The sequence below is a fragment of the Triticum dicoccoides genome, chromosome 2A, assembly GCF_002162155.2.
Source record: "Triticum dicoccoides isolate Atlit2015 ecotype Zavitan chromosome 2A, WEW_v2.0, whole genome shotgun sequence".
Lineage (NCBI taxonomy): Eukaryota > Viridiplantae > Streptophyta > Magnoliopsida > Poales > Poaceae > Triticum > Triticum dicoccoides.
Window position 1 is genome coordinate 189698049 of NC_041382.1, and position 9073 is coordinate 189707121.

The 9073-nt window shown below is 45.8% G+C and overlaps 1 protein-coding gene and 1 long non-coding RNA gene across 4 annotated transcripts; both read right to left on the minus strand.

The window, feature by feature from the left end:
• Positions 1–1200: 1200 nt before the first annotated feature.
• On the minus strand, positions 1201–4387 carry LOC119354139 (heat stress transcription factor A-3-like). The gene is made up of 2 exons (XM_037620851.1): positions 3769–4387; positions 1201–2538 (listed from the first exon to the last, which is right to left on the minus strand). The coding sequence occupies exons 1-2, from the start codon at positions 4183–4185 to the stop codon at positions 1456–1458; spliced, it is 1500 nt and encodes a 499-aa protein (XP_037476748.1). The 5' UTR covers positions 4186–4387; the 3' UTR covers positions 1201–1455.
• A 1128-nt stretch (positions 4388–5515) lies between these two features.
• On the minus strand, positions 5516–8051 carry LOC119354140. 3 transcript variants are annotated; one of them, XR_005170652.1, is made up of 5 exons: positions 7600–8051; positions 7355–7482; positions 6914–7006; positions 6110–6829; positions 5516–6002 (listed from the first exon to the last, which is right to left on the minus strand). It is a non-coding gene; the product is annotated as an uncharacterized LOC119354140 (long non-coding RNA). The 3 variants fall into 3 exon arrangements; XR_005170651.1 differs by having other exon boundaries at positions 6110–6842; XR_005170650.1 differs by having other exon boundaries at positions 6110–7006.
• Between the last annotated feature and the right edge of the window lie 1022 nt (positions 8052–9073).

A 9073-nucleotide genomic window follows, 5' to 3' on the forward strand; every position in this document is an offset into this window, starting at 1 on the left:
TGTTGGCCGCCGTGTGTGGCTGGGCAACCCAGATGATCTATCTTTCGTCCCTGTAAACATTGTGACGAGTTAAATAAAAAGCTTCGCGAGGTTGTCTTAAAAAAATTCTAAATTTGTTATCGAAGCTCTCAAAAAAGAAATCTAAATTTGTTATCCTTGGTAGACACGAGCTCAGCATGGGTGGAGTGGCTGTAATGGCTGAACGGCTGAACATGGCGTGTGTTCGAGACATGACGTCCTTTTTGGCGTTAATTTTCTCAGTGTATGGTGGTTACCTTTTCTACAAATAAATAATACGAGGAGGTTTAGTGAAAAAATGCATTATGGCAATCGGTCTTTTCTGCAAATACAAAAATACAAGCGTGCTTTGTGCAAATATGTGTTGGCTGAGCGCCATCAGCCATTGACAGGTGGGCCCATACGTATGGATACACCCGCAACATATTTTTGGACCGGATGTGCATGCTTGAGTCAAGTTAAATGACTGCAATTCTGTATTTTAAAAGTTCTAGCACCAAACTGAACATTGAACCCAAATTCTATGACTACCAGTGATATTACCTCTCTTATTTTTCGATCTTAGACCCTTTGGTCAGGTGGAGTGGTATGCTCATTTTTATCCTAACCAGTTCTTTCCCTCTTTGACGAGTAGCCTGTTGAAACTGTCTGAAGGTAATACTTCTGTCGCTTGTAATAAGTTACAAAACTCTGTATGATCTCGTTTTTATCAAAATGGAACCGGGACAGAAGCCTTTTTCTCTAAAAAAAGTTTATTTCAGCTTTAAATGTTGTAGGTAATTTGGGTTGTCCAGCGTGCCATGTAAAACAATCAATATTGTGGCAACAATTGTATAATCCTTCCCCTTGTACAACCCCATGCATGAACAATTCCATATCCATACTACTCTCATGTCTAGAATTATGAATTATGGACCCTTAAGCAGTGATATGTGTTCAAATTGCTTAATGGCTGCTTGTGAGTTTCTGTTTCCCCATTTTTGGACTTGTGAATTCAGCCAACATTACAATGCCTGATTAGCCCACATCAATGCCAAAAACTTAAATGGGTCGGCAAAGTGCGGGCGTATGCTTCTAGTGGCACACCAATAGTTGGGAAACACGACGATTGGCCGGAGCACTTGCTCCGAGAAAATTACACAATGATATTTTTCCATTCAAAAAGGGTAGGGTGAATGAATGGAAAACAAAAACAAAGCAAATGACATGATAATATTTTCCATTCAAAAACAGTAGGGTGAATGAATGGAAAACAAAAACAAACCGCTAGTACTAGTACCACCACTACTACTAATTCTTAGTGCCATAGTGAGCACATCCAGGAGTTCACTAGCCTCCTAAATATCAAATAACTATGGCACTTCTCACAGCTAAGTATGGTTATTAAGATAGGTGGATCGAGCATCAGACCTACAACTCCCCCGCTTCGCAATTGATCTATGGCTTCATGTTTCCTCTGTGTTGCTCAAGAGCAGGGTCGCCGATAACACACTTGTCCAGGTGCAGATCTCCATCATCCAGTGCATCAAAATCGAGTTCCCAGAATCTCTCAGGCTTGTCGGGAATCTCCATTAGATAGGGATCACTAACATAGGTTTGTTGACTGGTGCCGCTGCAAGAACTCTGAAAAAAAGTATTGGCGCCCCAAATTTGCTCACCATCCGCATCCATCAGTTTGCCCACGTTGCCCGGTAATGGCACGAGGCAGTCGGCTTGAGACGATGTGCCATCCGTTCCTCCTGGACACATGACATTCTTCCCCTTGGACCTGCCAAACGTGGGGTCTTGACAATGAGCAGCACCAGGAACTGGAGGAATTCCAAGCAGCTCGGCCCCGGTTCCGAGATCTTGCTGGTCAAATACCTGAACCAAAGCCCCGATGTCGTCTGATGCTTCGACTCCGTCCAGCCCAAAGTTACCCGGCAGCATGCCATCACTAAGGTCCGTGTCTTCCAGGAGAAAACTCTGTAGGTCTGCAATGGCGTCGTGCGCAACTGGATGTGCAGGGGAACATGTACTCTCTGCGGTGCGCGGCGAGTTGGAGTCGCCCGAGTTTCTGCTGCCATGCAGCACATGCTTCAGGAATTTCCTCTTCACTCTGGCGGAATCGATCCCGTCCCTTCTCTCCCTGTGCATCTTGAGCTGCCTCAGGAAATCCGGGTTCCGAAGGAGCTTGGCCAAGAAGGAGACCACCTGCTTCTGCCGGTCCTCCGCGGTCTCCAGCCTCTGGTTCAGTGCGTTCATATGCTCGATCGTCTGATTGTGCTCCTCCTTCAGCCTGGCCACCTCCTGTAGCAGCGCGTTTTTCTCTCTTCTCAGGGAGTGCAGTTCAGGGTCCAGAGTGGACTCACCAGAAGAGCTAGACTGTATCTTCCTGAAGATAGATGAACCAGGCTGAAGGCTGCTTTGTTGCGTCGGCGAGGACCGGCGCCTGACTATCGTCTTCAACAGATGTTTGCTGCCCCGCAGAAATCCCTCGTGAGCGAACTCCCATCTATCAGCATGAACCTTGCGAAAACCCTGATAAATATGAAAAAGATGTTACAAACTAACAATGACAAGGAGGAGAAGGTGAAACTGAACAAGCATCATAATTCTTCACAACAGTTCAGTCATAAACTCGGTCAAAATGCCAAGTTCAGGAACGTGGTGTTTCTGAGCCCGAGCTCAAATGAGCTCGGGTGAACATTTTTAGTGTCATTCAGACTAAAACCTATTAATACACTAGTAGTTGCCACCTATAACTGAACAAAGACTGAACCAAATTGCTCCATACTGACAACATCACCCCCCTTCCAATCCCACAGGAAGCAAGCTGAACAGTGTTACCCACCAAAAAATTTCTTCAGTAACCTTAGAAGAAATCTGCAGCAGATGCACTATGGTATTTATAGTGTCTAGGGCACATCTAGATGTGCCCTAGTTATTGCACATCTAAGTGGCTCAATCAAACTAGGAAGGAAAAAGAAAAAAGAGGAAAATGTTTGCACAAATCTCTGTGTAAAATCAAGGACATGGGACTTAGATGTGCAATACTTAGGGCACATCTAGATGTGTTTTAGCAAAACTGTATTTTGAAATACACGGTGCTAAAGTCTCAGAAATATGTCAATATGAAAAGATGATAAATTAGAAGGGGTAAAGCTGCACCAGACCAAACCTGCGAAGGAGGCAGGCTGAGGAGTTGAGAAGAATGCATGGCCACACAGAGCAGCAGAAAACCAACAAAATATGTTGCCGCGTTTATTTTTCTATTTGGAGAGAAGGAATTTGCAGTATGGGCAGATACAGATGCGTATACAAATTTGGATTGCGAAGCTTACCTTTGAGCGCGAGCAGCGTCGCATCCCAGCAAATGGTTAAGCTTGCCATCACAGGATCAACTCCTCAGGAATCAGGATTATTTCAATGATCAAGATAATCCAGTTCTTTCGGGAAAGGCCAAATTGGCGTTACAGACCACAATTCCGCTCACAAAAGAAACGCCAGGTTGGCATTACAGACCACAACTCCGCTCACTAAAATTATCAAGGGAAGTACAAAGAGTGTATATATACATAGCAGAGTTGGGCAGAGTACAACAGCAGAAACCAAGAGGAACAAAAAGAAAACAGAGCATCCGAAACAGACAGAGTGCCAGAAACCTAGCAGAAACAGAGTATCTCCCGAGCAGAGTACGGCCGCATGAATAGTCCAGTGATTGATTGCAAAAGAAAAAAACAGAGGATTGGGCAGTGATGCGATACGCACATAGGTGTTGAGCTGCCTGACGAAGCTGGAGAAGTTGTTGTGCTTGAAGTTGTGCGGGAGCACGTCACGGGCGAAGGTGGAAGGGTTCCACACGACGAAGCTGTTGCCGGCGGGGCCCCAGGAGATGACCCCGTCCAGCTGCGGCTCGCTGACGAGGTTGTACGTCTTGGACAGGAACGGCGGCAGCTGCGGCCCCTGCAGCAGCGCCTCGAGGGGCCGCGGCGGCTCGCAGGGCACCACCAGCGCGGGCGGCGGCGGGACCAGGTGATGGTCCAGCGCGGCGTAGTGGCCCGCAGGCGAGGGCTGCTGCTGCAGCATCATCTCGAGCTTGGGCTCGAGTAGCAGCGCGGCGTCCATGGAGGCGGAGGCGATTACTGCGGCGGGCGTGGTGTTGGTGCCGGTGTGCGTGTGGTCCATGCGCCGCGCGCTGGCGGATGGCCGGAATGGGCGGTGCGGGGCGAGGCGGGGCGGCGCGGCGCGGCGTTTATAGGCTTCGGTCCGGGTGAAACCGACATACTGTTGACGGCGACGGGCACGCCGCGTTGCAGCTGCAGTTGCAGAAGCGGATAGGGCGTGCCGTGCCCCTGCGTGACGTTTGACCGCCGCTCCGGGCCCCAGTCGGCAGGCGCGGGGACACTTGGCGGCGGGGCGGATCGCGGCGGCCCTGGCCCACGCAGGGCAAGGCGGTGCCGGAAATATCTGCGATTCTGGGGGTGGAAAGGAAAGTGCAGCCCAGCAGAGGCCAGGCGGGAGCTTTTTGCTTGGTGGCGAAGAAAGCAGCAGATATTTTACCTCTCTTCTCCCGTCACGTGGCGGAGGGGAGTGACGTGGTGGAGTGGGCGGGCGATGAGCTGGTGATGGCGCGAGAGCGGGCTGTGTGCGGATGCTCGGTCAATTCAGGTTGATGATATGGGGCGATTTGATAATTTGCCATTCCTTACTTTTTCCTTTCAACAGCTGCACTGGAGAAAGATGTTCGACCCGACAAAGCTTCTCGATCTCTTGTGTCTTTATAAGCAGACTAGTAAATATGCCCGTGCGTTGCTACGGGCATTGTCCGAACCATGAATCACATGCCCGTGTGTTGCAACACTTACAAAATAAATAAGAGTTCGTATTTGTTAGTTTATCTGTCGTTGTGCACTACTCAGTTATAGCTCGCAGTCCATCTGCTTGTCTCATCTTAGATTCTATTCGGTCTGAAATTATTGGCCAATGCTACTATCAACATGCAACGCTAATCTTTTTTAAGGAAAATGACACTATTTAAATATGTGTAACTGGCCTATAAAGTTTCACCAGATACAGACTACAAAATGAAAAATATAACTTATCAATCAAGCTGATTAATCCTGACAAATATATGCAACTTCCATAGACTATACAAGAATTGATCAAATTTTATTATTGAATTTGGATCAAAATAAACTACATTGGTTTCCCTAAAAGAAACAAACTTCCTTCAAAGTGCAGAATTACCATGAAAGATAAGATGTGATCATGCACTATGTGAGTCTTTGTCGTGAGTCATTAGAGTTGGCTACACTTGCACGATAAGAGCTAGAAAATACCATGAAATGGCAGCAGATAGTAGTATGACAAGCATGGCTCAGTTGGTTGTAGGTTGTTAAGCCAAAGTAATTTATTTTCTCCATAATTGTATCCATTATTTTTTGTCATCTTATCAACAAAAATTAAAGCAACTTTCCTGGTTCCAAGGTAACTCGTAATGAAGAATCGAGGAAGGTGCACAACCAATCTCTCCACTGCAGGCTCACGACCATGTATATTGAAAGCAAACATATGCCAGTACGCTTCGCAAGAAGAAAAATACATTAATAATTACATTACCAAAACTATTATATGAAAACTACCCATCGATTATCCAGCTTAACAGTACCCTTGTTCCTCACATAGTAACCCAAATCACGTCTATGATATATAGGAAAGCCTCTATCATCAACCGACGTCTGCTCATTAAAATCTTTGGGAAATCTTTTGGAACACAATCCATCTTTCATACATGCACACTTTACTTTGTAGTCTCCACATGGACCGTGAACCATAAATTAATCCATAAGAGCATAACCCAGGGCTCAACCAAACGATCAGGTATCTCAGCCGAAATCAAACCATCTATGAAGGAGGCCGAAGGCTCATGATTGTTCCATATAAGCCGAATTGAAGTATGAGTATGAGGCAAGCCTCTATTCTGGAACTCCATCATGTATAAACTTGGATAACCGCAAAATAGAGGAAGAGAAATAGATGGACAAAGTTAGATTATATAAATGAAAAGATTAAAACAAAGCAGGATAAAATCAGTATGTAAATAACTTACATGCTTGAATTGTACGAAACAAATGTCCACTTTTAACATCTTCTCAGAAATCATTAAACTTCATATTCAGGACACGTGTAACGGTATCCGGTCGATCATTGTAAACATGTCCAGCTTCATATGAAAGCACCTACATTCATGCTAAATATTCTTTTCCGACAATGACCATGTCGTATTTTGAGAAGAAAATTTTTAATTACATTGGGAAATAACAAAAACACTTACTTGAGTTAATTTGCTGGATTTTTGCCTTCTACAACTCTCAGTAGAACTGAATATTAGGGGGCAAATTTTTTTAATCGAAGATAAGATGAACATGTCATTAATTTAGGTGAGCTCTTTTCTATGCACAACTAATTGCTCCACAAAATATTATAAACCTTATATTAATCCATAAAAAATATTATAAGGTCTATAATGAAACTGAAATAACGTGATCAAAAACTGAATTTTGTAATTAAAATGCTAGTTCTGGCCTTCTGGGGCCTAGGGAACTCATCACAAAAATGAGCTTATTCTGTTTCACCCTTGTCTCACTCTGAATCAATAGATTGAATGGTTAATCTTCATTCTTGTACCATGTAGACATACAGGTTGAGCATCCATGATGTATTGAAAGACAGTGATGCTTTCTTCACCAAAGAAACCAATCACGGGTAGGAGAGAGAGGAAAAAACCTGTCACACAGTCTACTCCAGCACAATGGCTGCTCAGTCCTTCCTGTCAAGACCCTCTAGAAGGATTGATGAAGCGATCAAACTGTCAATAGAAAACAAAAACAATGGGTAGTTGTCTAGTACGTACCTGTAGAAGCCGCAAACGCCGAGGTGAGCAAGCGAACCCACGGAGAGAAGCACCAGGACCACGACGGGGTGTTATTTCCATTGCTCTCCTCCTCTGTCCATTAATAGAACATTGATAGAACGATTACAAAAATCTTCCTGCTATGGAGGTCAAGCTGGATACAAACTCCTTTTCTGTAGCTGGAGATGTTTTTTCTAACAAAGCAGAAAAGGGTAACCAAACTGTAATATCAAATGATTACTAAAACGAAAGCATGGCTACACACATACGCAATGAACTAATCTAGTTGACAGGTAATGTGCGAGCATGATTCTTAAGCTGAGACGGAGCGGATGATTGTGGAAGCTTTGCATCAGGGTGTCATCAACTTCGAGACCAGAGCAGGCAGAGGCTAGCGGGAGAGCAAGCGACATGTGGCTAGAGTAAGGAGCTGCAACACACCAGAGTAGGCAGAGGCGGCTTCAGTAGAGATGTCGCGAGCAGGGGCCGGCAGTCGTGAGAGACAATGGCTACATAATTCGCCGCCACCACAACTTCTTCCCCGTGGTGCAAAATTCATTCAATTCATGCTGCTCAGAATTCAGAAATTCATTCAATTCATGCACTCCAGAGGATGATCCATCAGTACATCGAATAAATCTACCCAAGAATTGGTTGTTCAGCCCAAATCTAAAAATCAAACACACCTCTATCGAATCTCAGGCTAGCGTACTCCTTAGCCTTGCCTAGCAAGCCCGTCGGCCAGTCACCGGAGCCGCCACCGCCGGCGACTTCCTCCCTCACCCTGCGTATGCCCCTTCTCCTTTCTTCATCTGTTTCCTCTCTCCCTCGGGCCCTTCTCTCTCCTTCTATGGATGAGCAGGATGTCGTTGGGACCGGAACAAGCCGCGCACCAGCCGCCAGATCGGTCAACGCCGTGCCCGGATCTGCCCATCTTCCTCGTGCCGCCACCGCGCCTCACATCGCCCGCCGTCCGCCTGCCCGTTCCCGCGGGTTAGGCATCCATATCGGGCTGGGGGAGGGTAGGGAGCAGCGAGGATGGTGGTGGTCGCCTCTGGTGCGAGTCAAGGTCGAGCGGCGGGGTGGCCTGCGCTGGTGCCAATTGAGGCGAAGCGGTGGGGGCGATGCAGCACCTATTCGGGACATTTTTTCTATCGTGAATCGTTAATTCACTTAGGGATTAGGGACGTGAGTGCGGGTTGAATACCTAAAACAATAGGGATTATTTTGCAAAAAGGACGCGACGGTGAACCCGGAGACCCAATCCGTGCTTTATTATTAGGGAGAGATTTCACAGAAAAAAATACTTTTTTGTCAAAATGCCAGGCCAGCAAGTCATCTGCGTGCTCATGGATGGGGATTTGCAATATTAAGTTTGCATCTTCACGTAGAAAGGTCTGTTGGGCAAGTTGTGTATCCCATGTATTGGTGCTGGGGTCAATTAACTCAGCCACTCTAGTTACCAGATTCCTTCCTTTTTGCGTCACAACTCTCCTTGTAATTCCTCTTGGGATCCAAGGGTCACTCCAAGTCTCAATACTTTCTCCATTACCTACCCTCCAGATAATACCCCTCTTTAGAAGCTGAATCCCCTTGAGTATACTCCTCCAAACATAAGAGATACCCTTGCTGGGGGTAGCTTCTAACATTGATTTTCCCGGATAGTATTTCGCAGTTAGGACTCTAGCGCACAAAGATGACGGATTTTGCAATATTCTCCAAACCTGACTAGCTAGCATAGCCAGATTAAAGGAGTATAAGTCCCTAAATCCCAGCCCGCCATCTTTTTTGGTTTAGTCATTTTCTCCCATGACACACAATGAATTTTGTTTTGCTTATCCATCTGGCTCCACCACTATCGCCCTATAATGGAACTCAGTTGCTCACACAAGGACTTTGTTATGTCACAACATGCCATTGTGTAAACCGGTATTGCCTGTGCCGTTGCCTTAATTAGTATCTCCTTTCCAGCTTTTGACAACATCTTCTCCTTCCAGCCTTGTGTTTTTTTCCACACTTTCTCCTTTGTATACTCAAAGGTCTTTTTCCTTGCTTTTCCAATGTAGGTTGGCAGTCCTAGATACTTAGATGATAGGCCCTAGTTCGGTTGATTTTACGACATGAAAAACGCTAGGGGAGCGAACCGTGCGTAACTCATCA

What these genes read in the sequence shown, in the direction of transcription:
- LOC119354139 (XM_037620851.1), bottom strand. Translation starts at nt 4,185, where the DNA reads ATGGACCACACGCACACCGGCACCAACACCACGCCCGCCGCAGTAATC. An exon ending in TCAGGCAGCTCAACACCTAT is followed by an intron (nt 2,539 to 3,768) that starts GTGCGTATCGCA and finishes CATATTTATCAG; the next exon opens with GGTTTTCGCAAGGTTCATGC.